General features: G+C 38.5%; 1 protein-coding gene across 9 annotated transcripts in view; it reads left to right on the top strand.

Annotated features, from left to right (window-relative positions):
* The window catches only part of LOC130911219 (roundabout homolog 2-like), an 800091-nt gene that overhangs the window by 359522 nt on the left and 417606 nt on the right, over positions 1-22963 (top strand). For all 9 annotated transcript variants that reach the window (XM_057829032.1, XM_057829039.1, XM_057829034.1 and 6 more), the window contains exon 2: positions 10958-11284. In XM_057829032.1, the coding sequence (XP_057685015.1) occupies positions 10958-11284 (327 nt within the window). The remainder of the gene's footprint in view (positions 1-10957; positions 11285-22963) is intronic.

Genomic DNA, 22963 nt, shown 5'->3' on the forward strand with positions numbered 1-22963 from the left:
GCTCAAATTTCTCTGAGGAGCTAATGAAAGTAATTAGACAATGATCATCAAAGGTTCACCGCCTTCTGTTGCGCACATGAATAAATATGTGAGACGAATAATGGGAAAGACCACATGTAGCTCTGTGGTCATTAGAATCTGGCAAAGATGCTGTGTTTTACCATTCAGAGCTTTAAAAACACTAAACTTTAAACCCCCCCAAGCTTTTTTGACGCTTGCTGTTTTGTTGTATTTCTTAGGAAAATTACAGCAGACTCCAGTGAAGCTGATATAAGTAATCTGAAAGAAAACAAAGCAGGCTTCTGGTTCAGTAATCCTTCTCTGATTTCATTAGCTATCTGCTCATCTGTGGGTTTCTGTTTAGCTCCAGTGTTGGATGACTGGCTGTTAAACTCTTTCTAGTTTTATTGCAAACAGAAGGCTGTTGGTTTGTGGTTTGGGTGGGTGACCCCAACATTTTGATTTGAGTGTGTGTGTGTGTGTGTGTGTGTGTTTGAGACCTGGTAAAGTGCCCTTTCCGCAAACTCAGAGGGTGCCTGATTGCACAACAGTAATGACTGCATTAAAAAGAGCAACAGAAACAGCATTTAGCTAGGGTGACCAAACGTCCTCTTTTGCCCGGACAAGTCCTCTTATTACGTGCCCTCCGGAGCGTCCGGCCGGTTTCATAAATTCAAGAAAATGTCAGTTTTTTATGATAATTCATGGGACCAATTTTGAAGAGAATCTCTCCGGCCGCTAAGGGGCAGCGCCTGCCTGCGTTCACATGGCTCCTACTAGTAGGGAAGGAATAGATCTTCTTTTTTGTTGGCCGTTTACCCTTTGTTTCATGGGGAATTACCACCATCTACTGACGGTTTGGTGAAAGATCAGACTACAGTAAAGAGTTCAATAAGCTCTAAAAGACGTGGCTCCATGCACCTTTCTGTAAGTTTATCTCCTGTTAATGTCGATCACGTGTCTTCTGTTGTGTATAGGGTTATATGTGTACACAGAGATGCAGCATATTGTATGATTCTTGTAATTGTTCTGCGTTAGTTTATTTGGTTGAATGCTATTATTATATTCTGAATAGCTGTGTTTCTTAGTTCTTAGGTTTTTTTTGTTTTTTTTTTACGATAAATACGTATGTAATGGCAACTGTTGACTTCTGTCGGAGATTTGTACTAGTGTAATCTGTAAATTCCCGTTTGGTGTCGCATCATTGCACTGCCGATGGTTGTAAACTTTTATCGTTAAGTCTGATTTTGCCTCGGCTCCCGCACTCGCTAACAGGGTAGCAATCAGTGAGCTCAGCCGCGCTAGGCATAATGGACAATGTAGATTTGAACTGCTGCGTTTGGAAAGATGCTGGTTGAATAGCTTGTCAGTTTATTTCGGTTTTTGTTTGCGTACAGTCTACAACATTGAATGACAATAAAAATTGAGTGGGAATAACAATTTGTCAACGACAATTGTCGTGATAGTAATTTTAAAAAATTGTTGAGTTGCCACATAGCCTACTGTGTGTGTTTATTGACTGGACTACATTTCCATGGGTCTGCATTATATTTAATCATTTTTCCTTTTTTTTTTTCAAGAATAAAGCCTGAAAAAGTGGGTCATATAGGCATTTTTGAGTGATCTTCGAGTAAAATTCAAGTGTCTGGAGGCCGGGCTGAGCGTCCTCTTTTTTAGAAATCAAAATATGGTCATCCCAATTTAGCGTTTGCAGAGAAAGACAGGGGAAGACACTGCGCTATTTGGTTTGACTTGAGTACAGCACACATTTTGAGGCGTTGATTTCAGGGTTTCCCCAAGGATTTTTTTGAAGCTATGGTGGTGTGGGCTGCATCAAAGTCGGACAGCCCCACATGTTGTGCCGCGGCGAAATTGCTTCATATCATGACTAATGAGAATTTTTTTAAAACATTTTTTTTTTTTTTTTCCACCAAGAACCATAACAAAGATCTGCTTGTAATATTTCAATAGCCAGGCTAATGAAATATTTGGAAACGTGACTGTCTACATTTACAATGGAGTATTGGGGCCGAATAAATAAATAAAATGACTACGAGATTAAATTTGCTCCGAAAGGAAAGTAAGTATTATTACGTAGGTGTAATATAGCCGCAAACCGCTACGCACTTTACGTACATGTACCTTAGCTGGGAGCTACGATGAAGCATTAGCATGAATCATTCTATGGATAATAATTTGATGTAGATGAGGCAAGATAAAAAATGTGGAACTATTACTACAAGAATGAATGTTGAATCAATAGTATGAGATTAAAAATCGTATTATTAGGTAGGGCTAATGTAGCTGAATAAGCAGCTACGTACTTCACGTAGCATGTTGCCGCCTCCGCTAAAATCAACAATATTGAAAGCGTCTTGTGTTTTAGAATCGGTTTAACAAATAAGGAAATCCTTAATATTTTGCCTCATCTTCCTCAAATTAAAATCAATAGAACGATTCATACTAATGCTTTGTCGTAGCTCTCAGCTATGGTACATGTACGTAAAATGTGTAGCTGATGACATTACATTACATACTCATACTTAATAATATGACTGTTTTTCCTCGAAGCAATAGTATGACTTACATCTCTTTTCTTTTTCTTAATTTGGCCCTAATAAGCACTACATTATCACAACAATAATAGTCCTTCTGTTGATGGACCCTCGTCATTTGACAACTTAAATCTTTTCTAAATACTTCAAAATACTCATCTAAAAATTACTACCAGTGACATTAGCAACGAACAAATGCTATGCTAGAATGTGACAATTTGGGTAAAAAACACACCAAAAAGAACCTAAATGTCATGTCAATGTCAAAATTAAGGTCATTTTCACTGGTTTAAACCAGAACTACATCCATTAACTTGAAAGACCTTTCTGTGGATTTTCTCCTGACTCCGCGCCACCATCGTCAGACTTACGCTTGCAACAGGAGAACCAATGTGATTTTCAAAATAAAACGTGTAATGGAACAATTTGTATTTGACGTGCTATTTCATACGACTTCTGGCAAATAGTGCATAAATTATGAGCTATAGATATTCGTTTAGACGTATTGTTAAATTATACAAATTATAAATTAGAATGTATCTTAAAAAAAAGAACATCCCATTTTCAAAGCGTGGCGGCTTTTATTTTGGTGTGGTGGTGCGCCACAAATTTTCTATGTTGGGGAAACCCTGGATTTTAAAAGTTACCACATCTCTTAATCACACAACTGTCACATTGTTTTTGACGTAATACTTTGTATCGTAATTTGCACAGTTGATGAGTACGGCTGCCATTAATGAATCAACTAACGAACTATTAAATTAATCTACAACTATTAATGGACAATCAAGAAAATGTTTAGTGGCAACTATTGCAGAGTGCATTGCTGAATTTGAGCCAGTCATAATTATGGCACCTATAGCATATTGTTGGCATTTGAAAAAGGGCCCTCTTTTTCGTGGAAATACTCTAGGGCTGCAGCTATCGATTAATCTATCAATTAGATAGTTCGAATAATCGAGTAATCGGATTACGAACATTTAATGCGTTTCAGAATACATTTTTAGGAGATGTAAAACAAATTTATTCTGGCATGCGAAAATTGCACTTTGAAAAGAAAATGAAAATGTGAATCAATTCCTGAGTGTTTCTTCAAACGATGCAGTGTCGCACTTTCATTTCACAAGAGATATAAATGAATTATAAACAAATTAAAATACCTAAGTTTAGCCTCAAACGGTATAAAAAACAAATGAGAATCTAAGTACAACCAAAGAACAATTGGCTAAATTGAATAGCAAATGTCCGCTAACTTAATTGCTATAAAATGCAAACTTTTTTTTTTTCATAAAGCTCTTAACAAATTGTTCAAACTCACATTCCCACAAAAAACTGCTAAATATACTTCTAACCTACATAACGAATATATAAACAAACAGATTAGCTCAAACAAAAACATCCCTTATGGTGGTCTTCACAGGGAGCAGCTGGATTCAACCACGTTAGACGAGTTACGGCATATTCACTACTGCCACCAGAGGGAAGTGTATCAACCCAAATCAATAAAACTAAATGCAAAACTTAAAAAAAAAAAGCATAACAACATCACTCTAATTAAATGAATCCTCAAAGCAGCAAAATTTGATTCAAAGCTTTTTTGCTAATCAAATTACTCGAGTTAATCAATTAATCATTGTAGCGCTAAAATACTCTAAAGAATTTGCTGAAGTTAGGTTGAATAATTTCTCCTTAGGCTTCACATTTTCTCCAACTGCATTATTTTAATTATGTTTGGATTGAATCAGGTACTGGGGTAGCTGCAATACCTGTTCTTTTAAGCCCTGTCTGAGGACTCATTTAGCAAGATACAAGGCCTGATCATCAATCAATGGCAGGAAAATAGGAGGAATTATCACAAATTAGGCAGAAGGGAGTACAGACAACCTTCTGTTCGTGGGTCAATATGCCACCATCTGATGTCGGATCCCCGAACAGTGAAGTTTCAACCCGCTTCCAAGAAGCAGCCACAGTGTTGGCACTCCCACAGACCTGACGAACTATAAACGATTGGGGAGAGTGCAGCTTGTCCCTTCTCCCCCCCAGGGAGATTTAAGTGGATGGGCTAGCGCTACATGTGCATATCTATCCAGACAAAGCACTGGCCTTTCCCACTTTCTTTTTTTTCACCCTTCACTCCATTCTGAGATTAGCCCTTACATATGCACAATGGTCTATGTGGTACACTGCATTCTATTAGCCTTGTGTGCTGCCTCAGGGTAGGGCACTGTCGTCAACTCGGCTCAGTAACCAACAAAAGCAACAGCAAATTTCTGGACAAAGCGGGATAGTGCTCATGTAATGTTTGTATTTGTTGAACATAAATATTCACGGGTCAATGTGACCTGCTGTTTGTTCAACCATTCACCAAAAGAATGCAGCCTCTACTAGAATAACTCTTTGTGTAGCGCTATTTTTTGGGTGAATGACAGAAAATCAGGCATGAAAATCTCTCACCTTTTGGCGAAATTCGCCGTTTTGAAGTCAAAAAGGGTGACCTACGTGAATTGTGTAGATCCGAGGAGAAATTTTTTTAAGGGGGGGTTGGGGGTCAGGAGATTTTTTTTTAATGTTGGACGCTTGGTATGCAAGCGGGGAAAGCGGCACAAAGCCAAAAAAAGCGCACCAGAGTGGCCAAAACATTGACTTATTTCAATGAAACAGGAGGGTACGCTGTTGTGTCCTGTCTCTTCAATGCCAAGCTTGGGTGCACGTCGGCCGTGAATGAACACCTAAAGCGTCGTCACTCCGTTGTAATTTTGGAAGACGACAGGAGACAATTACAAGCTGGCAGATCGTAAGTCCATCTAACTAACCAACGACATGTTTTATTGAAGTTGCTAAGCCTGTCGCGATATGCAATGAGTCCATTTATTGCACGGTAAATAAAAATGAGGGTGTTTTTCTTTCATGGCTGTGTTCCATCGCAGCGCGTGCGCGCGTGTGTGCTGATGGTATATGAGACTCCAGTCCCTTTCAAAGATGTTTATTGGTCATCAACACAACATAGAATTAAAGTTCAGACATACAAAAAAGGGAAACACATCTATATTGAACACTGTAAACATTAGCATTGCTACTGGTAGATATATTTTTCAATAATTTTTTTTATCATGTTGGAAAGGCGAAGTCAGTCTTCATAACCTGTTTACATTTCATTCTTTTGCACTTGTTAATGCTATTAGCATTTGACTTCATTGTTTGTGATTTATAGTTGTTATTTAGGTGTTTATTTGCACTTTAATAAAGAATTTAAGTGTTCTGAAATGCTTTTGTGAATTGCTTGCTGTGTCAACAAAACTTAATGTTAGGAAATAAAACACAACCAGTATTCTATTCTAAGGACAGTCACAAGGAAACGGAAATCTCACATCCCAGTCAGAAGCCACTCGAGTTTCAGTTTACGTGCACGGGGACGATCTCTGACTCCCTTCTCGGCGTGCACGCTTTTTATTTGGCAAAATGACATGATAATACATGGTAACACATGAATATGCAGAAAGTGAGTACATAGCGTGCAGTGATTGGTTAGTTCAGAATAGCAACAGTTTGGGAAGTGCCTTATTTGATGTTGTTTCTCAAAACTGGATGCTTACTGTGAAACGATACCTGGAAAAACGAGAGTGAAACTTAAGTATCGACACTGGTGATTTTCCACAGCTTACGACCTTGAGAACCTGGCCGTGGCTGGCACCAAAAGGGAGGGAAAATTTGATAACACAGTCAACAACACCACTTCGTATTATGTTCAAAAAAATACAGCACATGAACATGGATGAATACAGTCTAACAAATGAATATAGTATCACACCAGTAATGTGTTTTATAAGCATGAATAAAATATATTCTTGCACACTTAATTGGAAAAGAAAGAACAATAGTCGTTTGGGACAGCCCTAGTTGTACAGTGTACCAGAACATATTTTCTCCACACCCTTCTCACCTTTTTAACCCCTGACCAATATTCATGCCTGGAAAATTCTAAAGTCAAACTAGTATGAAATAAAGTGGGTGGAATATTAATGTACTATTAATGTACCCCCTGGGGCTTCTGTTGAAAATAGTTTATTAAATTTATTGACGCAAGGAGCCTTTTTTTTCAGAAATGGAACTCCTCTATGCAGTATTTGTTCTAAAACAGGCGTCCCCAAACTTTTTCCTGTGGGGGCCACATAACTTTTTCCTTCTCTGATGAGGGGCCGGGTCAGTTTGTAACAGAAAGAGTGTGATGATTGCAGGAGTGCCTAAAAGTAAAAATGTATTGTTTTTCAGAAAGCCGCAATCAAATATTATATTATATTATATTATATTATATTATATTATGATATGATATATAGGGCTGTCAAAATTATCGCCTTAACGGGTGGTAATTATTTTTTTTTTTTAAATTAATCACGTTAAAATGTTTGACGCATTCAACGCACATGCCCCGCTCAAACAGATTAAAATGACAGCACACTGTCATGTCCATTTGTTACTTGTGTTTTTTGGTATTTTGTCACCCTCTGCTGGCGCTTGGGTGCGACTGATTTTATGGGTTTCAGCATCATGAGCATTGTGTAATTATTGACATCAACAATGGCGAGCTACTAGTTTATTTTTTGTTGGAAAATTTTACAAATGTTATTAAAACGAAAACATTAAGAGGGGTTTTAATATAAAATTTCTATAACTTGTACTAACATTTATCTTTTAAGAACTACAAGTCTTTCTATCCATGGATCGCTTTAACAGAATGTTAATCATGTTAATGCCATCTTGTTGATTTATTGTTATAATAAACAAATACAGTACTTATGTACTGTATGTTGAATTTATATATCCATCTTGTGTCTTATCTTTCCATTCCAACAATAATTTACAGAAAAATATGGCATATTTTATAGATGGTTTGAATTTCGATTAATGATGATTAATTAATTTTTAAGCTGTGATTTACTTGATTAAAAATTTTCATTGTTTGACAGACCAAAATATAATATAAATCAAATAGATAATAACCAAATAACCCTCTCTGGGTTCTTCACAGAAAAAACCCAGGAAATAATAATAATAATAACACAACTGGGAAAAAAGAAAAAAAAAAATGTTCAGGGGGCCGGACCAAATGTGGAGGCGCCGGCCCGCGGGCCGTAGTTTGGGGACCCCTGATGAAGAGCTTTTTTTCATTATAATTATATAATTTCCAGTTTAAAACTTCAACATGTTTTCCTGCCAACATGAGTCAATGTGACCCCACACCATAACAGAATTGGTATTAACATTTTAGCTGTCAACCGGATGAAAGTAAAAAGTTTAAAGCTCCGTTTCTCATTTATCATCTCCACTGTTTGATGGCAGACCTCCGGCTTTTTGATCATTGAATGGTTCCCCTGGCTTTCGCCATTTAAACATGTTACAGCAATACAGCGTCACAGGAAATGGACACACACTCAGACTCACACACACAATACTGAGAGTATTATCTTAGCTTCCAGACTCCCAGTGCTCACCCACTGCCAGCCCTAATAAAAATGGGAGTAGGGCAAGGTTCGCCACCCCCTCGGGGGGGATTAGCTTTTGACACGAGCCGAGACCTCTCAGCATAAATATTCACATCACACGCTGATCTTGACAATGGTGGACTCAACAGTTTTTACTTGTTTGCACCTCCTCGTGAAATATCTTTTGTGTACATAGCAGCGATGTGGGCACTTTTTATGCTTGCGCTCACTGGTCACCCTTGGGTCCAATTACCCACAAGCTTGCGCTTGTAGCGGAGAGAAGAGCAGATGGTTGCTTTTTGTCCGGGTTCAAATGCTGATTAAAAGATCTGCTATGGGTTTTTTATGCATTTGTCTAACCCAAGGCATAGTGTTGCTTAGTGAGTTAGTGAGTCGTAGTTCCGAAACAAGTGATAACACCACCAGAAAAATCTATATTGATTTCATATATATATATATATATATATATATATATATTTTTTTTTTTCTGAAAAGCTTGCCAAGTATTGTCTTGTGAGACTTTTAACGTTACTAAGGGTGTAACGGTACATGTAATAGTACTGAACCGTTTCGGTACGTGGTAGTCGGTTCTGAACGGACACGTACCGAACGAGTTTCTGACATAATATAACCCTTACTTTTCGAGGCTGTGAGTCGATCGGGTTGCAGTTTCTTTGTGAAGATTATATTTACTCCGTCTTCTTTACTATAATGAGGACCAACACAGTAGTACAGTCCAGAAACGTCAACGGCGCGACAAAGTGGCTGCCGCGAGAACGCAGTGAAATGCGGGCGTTAAAGTCTATTAGCCAATGCACACCAGTCGCAGTGCGGCCGCGTGTTAGACGCGTCCCAGAAGCGGCTCAACACGACACATGCGAAAAGAATGGCAGAGTTTATTATTTGACACGAGACGTGGCCCTCCTGCGTCAATACTACTAGCTAGGATCGGGCCGGAAGTCACTCGTGTAATAATACGGTGGATCCGGTAGATTTTCAAACTAATTTGCATTCGTAACCTACTTTTTGAGTCCATCAGATCTCTTGAGTGGTAGATCGGGGCACAGTTGACTTGTCTTTGTTGATTTACTGCTGTCTTCTCTGCTATAATAATAACCAACACGGCCCCGTGTTCAATACAAAACCCTCCTACCGCAACAAAACAAGTAGGAACTAATATTTACAGAGGAACTAAAGTTATACAACATAAATTATACAATATAAATGAATATTACATCACATTTGTAAAATATAAACACATTATAAAATAAATAATAGCCCATTTAAATAAAATAAATTGAAATGAGCTAAAACACCTATAATTAAATAATAAGAATAATACACACATCCTGCTTACACAATTAAATTTATTAATTTCTGTGTGGCACTTTAACTTGAGAAAATCCACCAATAAAGCTTTTGAAAACTGTTCATAAGAAAAAAAAATGTTTCATTGAGGCATTTCATTTGTAAAATACATGTTAAAATCTTTGTCATTGGGATTGCTTTTCTCTTTAGCACCGGACTTCTTTTTTCTTCTTTCTTTCAGAAAGAAATCTGACCAATAGGCAGGGTCTGAAAGGCAAATTGTTGTTGGATTATCTTTAAATACCCACTACTTTTTGAGCAGAATTCTAGCTTTGTATAGGCTAATGTTCCTATTGTTGAAAGGTGTGTAATAAACAACTAGCACATTTATATTTTGCATTATGTTTTTTTACTGTACTGAAAATGAACCGAACCGTGACCTTAAAACCGAGGTACGTACCGAACCGAGATTTTTGTGTACCGTTACACCCCTTAAACGTTAGTGTTGTAACGCTTTGTCTCAGGACAATATTTTAATTTCTTAGTCTTGTCTCAGTCTCGACTCCCAGAAGTCTTATCTTGGACCTGACTGGCTGGCAGTTTCGGGATTATCTGTCTTTAAATTATATGTTTTTAAAGAGAAGAAAAAACATTCGTTTTTTGTGTTACTAACATTCCAACACCCCTATAATTTCTGCAACCTTAACAGAGTAAACAATTGATTTCTATTGTCCTGTATTGCCTGTGTGGCGGCTACCACTACCACCACAATTTAGTGTTTCAAGATTTAGTTAATTATTTATGTGATATTTTTGGACATGTATTTTCCAAATGGGAGCACACTTTAGTGAATATTTGTCTGAATACTTACTGGATTTTATTCGTCAATTTGAGGTAACGACCACAGCTGTGTAAGATCTGGCACCTACCATTCTGAAGGGAGGATATTGAAGTTGATTTTAATTATGACTGTTTGGAGTAGTTTTCACTGTTTGTTTAAATGCACATTAGTTAATTATTGTTAGAATATATGTATATTTTCCATCTGTTGTCGTTTTATTAAGTTTACAATGTTTGGTTAATTTGTCATACCTCCTTCAGGTGGTCGTTAGTTGAGTCCGCCCTGATTTAAACGGCCACAGAGATGTGTGTAGAGGTCAGTTTGGTTGAAGCCTTTTGTTGTGTTGGCCTCTTTAATGTCGGGCCCAAGATGTTATATTTGTTTTCTTTTGTGACTTTATTAAATTGAATTTTCAAGTTTAAGTTGAAACACCAATGTCCACGTGTATGTGTGGTCCACTACAGCCTGTCATATTGAGTTCTGGCTTCAGGCAAGTCTTTGATTGTATAGTTTGAGTACAACACTTGGTAACTGAAAAAAAAGTTGAATTTATTACTGACCAACAAAAAAATATTAAGTCACAAATGTTTTCGAGCTGGCACATGAAAATACATGAGCCATGAATAATATTTGGAGCTGATGTTAAAAGATTCCCTCAATTGCAGACATTGACAGTGCCGACTTTATTTGAGTCGGTTTTGGCGTGAAATCACATGTCCATTCTGTACAGTTTCTTGAACTTTAAATGCTTACATTTCCCCACACTCCTCTAGGATCCCGTCTGCGCCAGGAGGACTCACCACCTCGGATCGTCGAGCACCCCTCTGATCTGATCGTGTCCAAGGGTGAGCCGGCCACCCTCAACTGCAAAGCGGAGGGCCGGCCCACGCCCACAGTGGAGTGGTACAAGGATGGTGAACGGGTGGAGACGGACAAGGACGACCCGCGCTCGCACCGCATGCTGCTGCCTAGCGGCTCGCTCTTCTTTCTGCGTATCGTGCACGGGCGGCGGAGCAAACCCGATGAGGGCGCCTATGTGTGTGTGGCCCGCAACTACCTGGGCGAGGCCATCAGTCGCAACGCCTCCTTGGAAGTAGCATGTGAGTCCTGAAGCTGTTTCCTTCATGCCCTGCTTCCCTTTATTTCTTTCAGCTCATAAAATGGAAGTCATTTGCTTGAATGATTACTCTCTGTGCATGTGTTTTATCACTATTTATACATAATGAGTGGAGGTCAAGGAAAAGCAATGATTACTTGGAGTGTTATTCAGTACATTCGAGGGAAAAGCAATGATTACTTGGAGTGCTATTCAGTACATTCTAGATTTCGTCTTAAATTTGAGAATTGACTAGTGTTTGTTCTTTAGATTTTAAATATTCCACCTACTGTATACAAGGTAACCCTCTTGTTGCATTTGTTTCTTTGGTAAAAAAAAATGTTTATAAGGGCAATTGGACGGAATGCAGTTTATACTTAGTAGTAGTAATTACTCTCAATAATGGATGAAAGATACAAGGTACATGATACAAAGATACAAATTCCTAACACAAATATGTGTGTCTCCACTATGTTTAGCAAGGGTGCTGAGATGTATTGTGATATTACATCACGCAATTCTCGTATCGATTCCGAATCAGTCTCTACTCATCCTGACTTGTGTGTTTTTGTTGTAAAGAAACAATACACTGGCTTCACTTCTACTCCTGTCCACTAGTTGGCAGTGCGCAGCTGCCTTGTCTTGCCCTCTGCTGAAGCAACAACATTTTGCAAGAGTTATCCTGGGTGGCCTCTTTAGACTATAGTCTCGCAGGATATGGCGCTACGGAACATAAGTTTCAACATGGCGGAGATGGAGATAACGTGACAAGGCAAAAACATGTTTACTTGAGTGCTTGATTAGGTTTCAAGAATAAATTGATATAAAACCTATGAATCGTAATAGGAATCGTATCACCAGACAGGAGATATTACACGCAACTAATATTTAGTTTGCTAAATTTGAGATTTTTATCTTTATTTTAGTTTTATCACTGTTCCTGTTTAAACTCTTGTGCTTAGGATTACCGTAATTTCCTGAATATAAGGCACAACCATGTATAACGCACACCCCAAATTTACTTGTAAAATCTAGGGAAAATTATTGTATCCGTCTATAACGCGCACCCTAATTTTAGCACCAATAAATAGAAGAATACAAGAAAACAGAGCTCGTGTACAGATACAGAAATGTCATTTTACTGACTGGTTAAACACAGCACAAGCCTAGTACATTGGTAGTTCAAAACATTACCGTAAACTGACAATATGTATGGTAATAATATGATCTGATAACTTCTTGAATTTACCACAATCCAGGAGAAAACAAAACATATGTGACTTTTCTTTTAAAAGCTGCTGTATAACTTGCTCGTTTCATCATGATGAATCAGTATTTCCTACATGGATTGATGCGGTAAAATGAAAGTGAGAACGTAAGTTGGAAACCCGAGAGAGCTCATCACTGTCGACGTGACAGTAACAATAGGAATGATTGTTATTTGGGTTTGAATTTCCCGAGGGACAGATATAGTTGACGGACACAGGAAGTCTGTGTTGTTACGTTTGTTATGGTCCGAGTTGCGGAGCTGCCATAAAAGTTGACTCAAATGAGTTCAAGAAACAAAATTCTGTGCTTTATGAAGAGGGGAAAAAGGAGAATTTAACACAGACGAAATCATTCGGCCGATTAGAGTGAAGTAATACCGAAACAAAATGGTGATGTCACGTATCGTAATGGTCGGCAACGGATCGCCGTGATTTTACAAGTTGCTTTTGGGGGAAAAAAGTGCACGTTATATTCGGGAAATCACGGTATTTGTATTTCAGGCGTCCTAAATAAGACTCCTGAATTTTCATCTAGTAGCGCACCCTGGAATGTCAATTAAAAATTAGCTTCACAAACATTAGTTGCCTAGATCATGAAAGCAATGGCTGTACCAAATTGAAAAGCAATATGAGGATTTTACATCATTGTGGATCGTTAATGGTCTTTTTAACCATTTCAAGGGCTAATTATGACAACATTTTAGAAAAATATTGTCCTCTGAAACAATTCTGATTGATGAAATATGGCATTTGGTTGACAAATATATTTAATAGGAGTGGCAACCTCTTTGTACCTCACGATACGATACAATTTGCGATACAAAGCTCACGATAACGATGATCTGACGATATGGCGAGACAACGATTATTGATACATTGGTCAGGAAATCATTCTAGGATATTCTACAAACAACTAATAAACAGAAAAACAAGCTTCTGCTGTGAACTGGAATGAGTTTATCACTTGTAGACGTTCGATCCGTTTGAAGTGGGAGGGATGGCAGCGAATGAACTGTTCATTCGCTGCCATCCCTCCCACTTCAAACTGATCGGACGTCTATGACCGTCAGTGGCAGCCAATGCCAGGCAATGAGGTAATTTTGGGCCATTTAACGTCATTTACCTGTTGATTTGGCGTCGTGCACCGTCAATGCAGCCTTAGAGTTAACTGAGATACTATTATAACTTTTTCCTTTTTATTTTTTTTTTTCGACATTGACACCTTTTTAAAACGATAACTCGAGTCTTGGCAGGAGCGTATTGATAACCTTTTGGGATACGAAGTATCACGATATATCACCATTTCGATATTTTGTCACACCCTTAATATTTAATAACAAGACTCACCAAGAATTCTGAAGGACATATGACTGAGGAACATGGCTATTTTGCTGTTTTGGGTGGGAAATTTCCTCGCTTGCAACAGCAGAGTTTAAACATTGAGTGTCTTTAGTAGGCAGCTCACAGAACATGGACGCAAATCCGCCAGTCGGGGATCAAAGTTGTAATGGATATTTTTTTACCCAGGCTCTGTGAGTTGTGTCAGTTGTGAGTGACGGGCAAAAAATGTGATCCTTAGATCAAATGACCTTTGAAGAAGGGCTTCAGGTGGGCTTCCTTTTGGGATCAGGGAATCAAGGCATCCTGTTACTTTGTATTGGAAACATAATTCCTCTGCAATGTTTTTTTTTTTTTAAAGGTTATGGCTAAGGTTTAATTAACTGTACTACCTGGCTGTGACTGATTCTAACGACACAATGGGTGGTTCTTTGTGCTCCTTTGCCCTGAGTAGTATCTTCTATTTACCTTTAAGTGTATTTTCCAGTTATTCCCGACTTGTGATCTGGAGGAAATTGGCTTATGTGTTAGAGAATATAGTGGGGGGTGATTCCCACCTTTTGATCTAGTCCCCCTGCTTTCCCACGGGCCTTACAAGAAGCCCCCCCAGGTGTGACACTGCAACAGCAGCTTGATCTATTGATCGCTATAAGAAGAGCTCTCTGGGTCTAAATGAAGATTCATAAAAAATTGAGTCAGTGAATCATTTTTGGTTTTACCTTCTTGTCGTATTTTTCTGCCTTATTCCATGAACTATCTGTTGTATAATCCAGTGTCGAATAAAAACAGCTAAGGTTGGGCCAATTACCAGCATACAAAAAGCAGAGTATGAATGACCTCAGGGAAACATTATAAAAAATGTAACATCTTGTACTACATGGGCTGCAATGGTAGATGTCATAGGTAAAAAACAAAATGACTGGCTGTACCATTGACGTATAGATTCATACAAGATGTGTGACCTGAAATAATTTGCTGAATTATTTAGGAAGAAATGGATAGCTGTGAAGTTTAATACTTTAGCCTCAATTGTTTCCAGTATGTCAAACCGTAGTAGTTTCAACAACAAAAACAAAGATCACCATCCGTGTCTAGTTTCACCTTTCAATGAGAAATTTGGAAGCTAAAACTTTCAGGATTAGACTCAAAATGTGTATCTCTAGTAAAGGCATCAGCAGAGGCGTAGCAAGGGTTCCCGGGGGCCCCAGGCAACAAGCAACATGGGGCCCTTCCGAGTCACGTGACGCACATATATACTCGTGCAGTGTAATGAACGCAAAGGTGGGGGGGTGCGAGTGCGTGCACGTACGGCCATCTTGGCCATAAAAGTGGCGAAAACTAAGCACTTTACACTGACTCATATGGATGTACTTACACACATTTTAACAGGTGGCCGTCCTGTGCTTGAAATGCGCACCTTACGCCTATTCTGGCTCCCAGAATACGCAGCGCTTGTGACGAAGGACAATAACAGGACTGGTTGCTATGGCTACGTACGCATACCCAAGGAACCTTGCTAAAAGGAGTATTAAAATTGCTAATAAAATAGTTTAGGATTATTTTAGATGCATGTATGTTGTATTTTTCTTATAGAGTATTAGACGAGGAATACGATAGACCCATTAATAGACTTTTTGGGAAAAATCACAATTTCTTTAAGTAGTCACATGAAAAATGAGGTGGCCTGTGAAAATCAGCGTTAAACAACTCGGCAAGGATTTTCCAGAGAGTACTTGGTGAGTCACTCTTAAAACAATCAAGTGGTATTAATAACTGATTGGACTATCTTAAACATGTATAATCTATGTGACATGGTTACTGCTGATTGGGATTGATAACCGAATCATTAGATAATCTGCCAAATGATTCCATGGTATTGAAACACTCCCTACACTTGTTGCTCCAACAGTGCAGTAAAGCTGCGTGTTCTAAATCTGTTGGCCCTCTGGGGACCCCTGGTGGCTGGGGGCCCTAGGCAATTGCCTGGTTTGCCTAATGGGACGTGACGCCTCTGAGCATCAGCACTCTTCTATTTTAGTTTGTAAGCCCTTCAGAGAGACTGATTGCTATTAAAGGAAAATAATGTGCAAAAGATAAATGTGCAATGTTAAATTCCAAACAATTGGAAGTTTTGTTCTTTCCAAAATGGCAAATTGTAGATTCTGTTCTATACTGGACGCTGTATATTGGTAATCGCGCAGTAATGAATCGTCATAAACATGACATCCCTGCTAAGAAATTCAGCATTTGTTGAGTTCTGTCTAAGCAAGACCAATACAAAAGCACAAAAAGTCAATTAAACTTCTGCTGGACTTTTTGTGTTTTGGTACCGGTTTTTCTGTTACAGACGACCCTGAAGGGAAAAGCGAAAAAAAAAAAGATCTAAGAAATAAATTGCAAAAGGTCAGAGTTATACTAAACTGTCAGATATTTGAAACATTTTGGAATACAGTGGTATGAAAAAGTATCTGAAGCTTTTGGAATTTCTCACTTTTCTGCATAAAATCACCATCAAATGTGATCTGATCTTTGTCAAAATCATACAGATGAAAAAAAAGTGTCTCATTTAGCTAAAACCACTGAAAAATTTATAGGTTTTCATATTTTAATGAGGATAGCATGCAAACAATCACAGAAAGGGGAAAAATAAGTATGTGAACCCTCTTTCTAAAGTGACTTAAAAAGCAATTGAAACAGATTTTTACCAAACAATTTAAGTCAGGTGTGTGCCTGATCAATAATTAGTGGTTTAAAGCTACCCTGCCCACTAAAAAACACACACCTGGTAAGAATTGTCTTGATGAGAAGCATTGTCTCATGTGCGTCATTGCTCGGTCAAAAGAGCTGTCTGAAGACCTGCGATCAAGGATTGTCGATTTGAATAAAGCTGGGAAAAGATAAAAAAAAACATCTCTAAAAGTCTGGATGTTCATTAATGGACAGTCTGAGAAGTTGTTACAAATGGAGAGAGTTTTGCACTGTTGCTTCTCTCCCAAGGAGTGGCCGTCCACCAAAAATGACACCAAGAGTTCAGCGCAGAATACTCAGAGAGGTAAAAAAGAACCCTACAGTGTCTGCTAAAGACTTACAGAAGTCACTGGCACAGTCCAACATCTCTGTGCACACATCAACTGTATGTAAAACTACGGCCAAGAATGGTGTTGATGGGTGGACTCCACGGAGGAAGCCACTGCTGTCTAAAAAAAATTGTTGCTCGTTTAATATTCGCACAAAGGCACTTGGACACTCCACAGACATTTTGACAAAAATATTTTGTGGACTGATGTTGAATTGTTTGGGAGTAACACACAATTTAATGTGTGGAGGAAAAATGGAACAGCTCACCAACATCGACACCTCATCCTCACCGTGAAGCATGGTGGAGGGAGCATCATTTTTTGGGGCTGTTTTGCTGCCTCAGGGCCTGGACAACTTGCAATCAATAATGGAAGAATGAATTCAAAAGTTTATTCAGATGTTTTGCAGGAAAACCTGAGGCCGTCTGTCAGACAGTTGAAGCTAAAAAGATGATGATGCTGCAACAAGACAAAGATCCAAAACACAGAAGTAAATCATTTTTGGAATGGTTTCAGAAGAACAAAAAACACGTTCTAGAGTGGCCAAGCCAAAGTCCAGACTTGAACCCCGTTGAGATGCAGTGGCATGACCTAAAGACAGCGATTCTTTTGACATTCCGGGAATCCGACTGAACTACAGCAGTTTTGTCGAGAAGATTGGGCCAAAATTAGCCCTGATCGATGTGCCAAACTGATCTGCAGCTACAGGAAGCATCTAGTTGAAGTTATTGCTGCCAAAAGCGGGGCCAAAAAATATTAAATGTGATTTTTTTCCCGTTTCTGTAAATGTTTGCATACTATTCTCATTATAATATGAAAACCTATAAATGTTTGGGTGGTTTGGTTAAAGCAGACACCGTTTTTTCATCTGTGTGATTTTGACAAAGATCAGATCACGTTTAATAGTGATTTTATGCAGTTTTATGCAATTCCAAAAGGTTCAGATACTTTTTCATACCACTGCATATACGTACCACCAACAATATTATACATTATTGGTCATTCAGTTATCTCATTTTCAGGTCTTTATGTATGTTTTGCTTTCAACTAAAACCTTCAGGAAGGGTTTAAGGGATTTTGTTTTGGTGGACGGATGGCGGGGCCTCCTAATCTCCCTGCCTTTAGCTTGCCTACGTGATTAGCTTTATCAGGCCCTGACATCCCTCTAGTGATTGTAAAACCGAAGCTAATGGCACAAGAAAGAGTAACGTTTAAATCCATGTTAAAATGATTTTGCGCTTCTGATCAGTCCCCTCCCAGCCATCCGTGTCTCCTGAGCTTCTACACACCCTAACCCCCTTTTGCACACCTTCACCCGCTACCCCAGCCCCCTCTTTCTGTTCACGAGTGGCTGAGCATGGACCCTCGTGAGATAATTGAATTGCAGCTCTGAAACAGATTGAAGTCGGTGTCCACAGAGAGGAGTTTCGCTGTTGAACGTCGGACATCACGCTGGGCTCCATCGGAAAAAGGAAAAGTGGAGGAAAAAGGAAGGGAAGACTGGATGGGGGAGGGTTGGGTGACGCCTCTAAGAGACACCTCTCTCTGTATTATTAATAGGAGTCATCTTGGGGAGTAGGTCTTAACCATGTTTTCTTTAAATATTATGTGCAACACTAACAAATGCATTGAATGGCGCAATGGACTGCTCTGGGTTTTTCTTCTGCTGTGGAGATTTTCATTAGTATTTTTTGGGGGAAATATGTAAAACAATGATTTTAATGAAGTTTTGTTTGGAGATAAATACAAATAAGACCACGAAAATAATTCAGAAATATTGGTACATTTTTACAATTTGAAAAACGATATTAGTAGTATAGTATGTTCTCTCCTTATGCATCTAAACAAAACAAGCTCAAATTCTAATCTTGTAGAAGTTTCGCCGGTTTAGCACATTTTGGCAGACCACTATTTATTTTTCCTACTCTCGTCTCAGTCTTTCCTGTTCATTTTGCTTTTGCTGCTCGTTTTGCTAAATATTGACAGTGCTGTCATGCTCATTAACGTTCCTCTCGGGTTTCAATTGAAAGGGTTGAACAGATGACATGTCTATGTCGCTAGAGTCATACTCTGGAAGCCACCGCCCTGTGACTTCAACAACAATTAGAGGAGTTCCAAAAAAATCGATGATCACATGCATCGCGATTTGACACGTGACGATTCGATTACGATTCATAAAGGTTCAAAAACTATTATTTTCCCCTTATAACTATATGGCAGCCGCTCGTAGCAGAACGAAATTCAAGACACGTCTGCCGCCCGGGCACCGTTAACTGGCGCACGCACGTTGTGATGGATGCTGCTGGTTACTGAGAGAGAGATTTACTCCTTTTTAAAAGACTGGAAAATAAATTTGTGTATGAAACAGGCAGGGACAGAAGCACGACCCTGCGCAAGTTATTTTTAGAGCAAGAGGGGAAGAGAGAGAGTTTGTTGCTGTTTGTCTTTCGATGTGCAGCAGTAGTTTTAAGGCATTTCAATTAAAAAAATGTTCTGAATGTGTTGCTAAGACCCGTGTGCATCTATAAGAGGTGAGTACACGAACCCTCCTGTACTATTTAGCCATTATTGTAGTTGTTTTTGAGATGTTAATAGTTAGCGCCGAGCGCTAAGCTAATTAGCTAATTCGCTAACGTGTATTTCATATGCAGAATGTGTAAAACCATGATTACGTACAGCGGTAACACGACCTGTGAAATAGAACAGAAATCTGTGAAAACAAGCCTATTAGTTAAAAGAAGTCTTATTTCTAAAGACACTGTTTCCAGAAAATTTGGAATTCATTCCACCTGTGTAAGTTTTATTGTGTTGTTGAGAGAAATAAGTACTCCCTTTAAAATGGTTAATGTTTTTGCACTTTCTTGTAAAAATAAATAAACAAATAAATAAATAAAAAAGCAGTTTAAGGTTTCTGGAATAAATTGACAAAAATCTGCTTTTATGCATACGCAGAGATTGAGGGCCCCCTAGTGGCCGAAAATGTCATTCCAGTAATTGACTTTCCTATATATATATATGAATTTAATATAAAGACGTAGCTGGTAAAATGTTGTTTATAGAAGTTGTAAAGCAATGAAATAACAATGAATGAAATACACACAATGCAACAAAAATCCAACAAAATATTTCTTAATGGGTCAAAAATATTTTTCAAACAGATAACGTGACTAGCACCTTAGAGTCAAGATGGATATTTGGAATTTCTTTATTCATGTTTTGCCCCCACCCCACAAAAGTCAAACTGCTCATATGCTTTCATGTCCATTTTGATTTGTTTTTTTCTAAAGTGGTATACAAATATCGCAATAATCATCTTCAAGCGTAGTATCGGGATTAATCGGGATTGAATTCAATCATGACCTGTGAGTTGTGATACGAATCGTATCGCTAGATGTGAGGCAATACACACCCCAACTTCAGATTAGAACCGTGTTCTTGGGCTGCTTTGTTTTCCTTCCATTTTGCTTTCAAAGACAAGTACTGTACATTCAGTGAGCAGCTATGTCATCTCAAACCCTGCAAAAATGCCCGAGAGTCAGCACGGCGCGATAGATCTGTCGCTTAACAGGAAGGATGTGCCCCCCTTTTCTCTTTTTCCGAATGAACTGGGTCAATGAGCAGCTTCATAAATCATTGTGAAGCCAGTGTGTCAGGAACGCTAGCTGCAGTGCTGCTGAATAAATTGCTGGTCCGGTATACATATCTATATATATCTATGTGTGTGTGAGCGTCTATCAGTGTGACACTGCACACCTGGGTCTAGAGCTTCGCTTGGTAAATGTTAATTGGCTCCATGTCTTCAAGTAGTGTTACACACCCTTGCACCTGAGTATACAAGTAGAAAGGGCGAACAGTTGCACTTTTAATAGTTTTATGCTATTTCAGCCTTCTGACTTGCACAGGGCTGCATTTTAGACAAATGAGGCTTAAGTTGGCCTTTTCCCTTGTATGGCGATTGTACTGGATGTCTTTTGTACAAAACTTTAAGATACAATAACTTCTATTTGTATTCTTTTTTTCCAAGGACGATATAAATCCATTCTCTTTAGTATATGTGAGTTCATTTTTTGAAAGGTACTGTACAATCGTACCTCGACATACGATCGTTTCAATACACGATCTTTTCGACATCTGACGTAAAATTGGACTTGCCCTTTGTTTCTGCATCCAACGACATGCTCGAAGTACGACGATTTATGACGCACGGTGGATTTTCGTGTGAGAGAAATCAACATGAGTTCCAAGAATGTTAGTGCAGATAGTGAAAAAAGTAAAAAGGTGCCGCTTACCATTGAAATGAAGATGGAAATGATCGTAAAATATGAGCATGGTGTGCGCGTTCGTGAACTGGTTTGACATTACGGCCGTAGAATGTCTACGATCTCTACGATCCTCCTCCGACCTCCGTTCGCTAGTCTTTATAAGCAAAGGTGACAATTATTATTGTAACATCGCCGAAGAAATTGTCAGCTTTGTCAGGTTTTTAATCATTTTTTTAAAAACTTGTGCAACACAACACGCCACGTTCAGGTACATCACACTATACACATTCACCACATTAGAACCTGATTCGTTACATTATTACAGGTATTATTATTAGATAGGGCTTTGCAAAGCAAAGGCCTCTATAGTGAAATTCCTTTTTGTTTTTTTTGAATGGCGTTGCTTCTGCGTGCCGCACAGCTCTAACCGTTTGACCGATCGGCACCGTTCCTATATCGAAATGACCAGAATTTTTTGTGCGATGTAGGGATTTTTTTGGACGACCAACCCCCCCCCCCCCCCAAATTTTCCGTTCACCCGTAAACACAGGTTATTTGAAAAGAAAAAAAAAATCAAAACGCTACTTGTCCAACAATTTTTGACCAAATCACAAAATTTACACATCAAAACTTCCAGGACGGTAACGGGTATAAAAGTTTGAGAATTTGAAGAATTTGGAAAAAAAATCGACAGTTCCCCCAAAATTAGCCAAAAACTTGCCCATTCATTTCTAATAAGATGTCAGTGATTTGACAGCCATATACGTCCAAATTTCCCATTCATTTTCAATGGAAGGAAAACCAAGTGCTTTGTGATTTTTGACCATTTAACTTTGACAGCCAATTGACATTAATCTGGCACCCAAGTAAGTCGATGCCATTGACAGCCATCCACGTCCATACCATTGACGGCCATGTACGTCCAAATTTCCCGTTCATTTTCAATGGCAGAAAAAACTGGTTGTGGTTTTTGAACAAAAACTTACTATTACAGCTCACTGACATTTAACTGGTGCCCAAGTAAATCGATCAACTGGAAGTGACATCATATCAACAGAATGTGTCCCCGAAATATTCCCAAATCAAAAGGAAGTGAAATGATAGATCTGTATCTATCACATCAAAGCCCCATCGTAATTTCTCCAGAAATTGCAGTTTCTAGTTATCATTAGTATTTTTACATTATTATTCCAATGTTTATTTATAATTTATTTGTTTTGCTCTGTGTAATTGCTATTTGCAATAGTGCCAGCAGTATTTATTAAGGATTTAGTGTAGGTTTTCAGGCCGTGGAACGAATTAATGGAACTTTAATGTATTCTTATAGGAAAATCTTGCTCGAAATACAACCATTTTGACTTCCAAACAAGGTCCTGGAATAGATTAACTTCGTATGTAGAGGTAACTCTATATTCGTTTTGAGTAATGTTCATGTGACAGTAATGCATGATTAATCGGCAAAGAAACACACAATGAAAATTCAAAAAAAGGGAAATGATGTATCATACCGACCTATTTGGGTCTTAGAATTGCTGTCAAGTGTACCGTATTTTTTGGACTATAAGTCGCAGTTTTTTTTCATAGTTTGGCTGGGGGTGCGACTTATACCCAGGAGCGACTTATGTGTGAAATTATTAACACATTATGATATCATTTCATGTTATTTTGGTGTTTTGGAGTGACACTGAAGGTTTGGTAAACTTGTTAGCATGTTCTTTATGCTATAGTTATCTGAATA

The sequence above is a fragment of the Corythoichthys intestinalis genome, unplaced genomic scaffold, assembly GCF_030265065.1.
Source record: "Corythoichthys intestinalis isolate RoL2023-P3 unplaced genomic scaffold, ASM3026506v1 HiC_scaffold_23, whole genome shotgun sequence".
Classification (NCBI taxonomy): Eukaryota; Metazoa; Chordata; class Actinopteri; order Syngnathiformes; family Syngnathidae; genus Corythoichthys; species Corythoichthys intestinalis.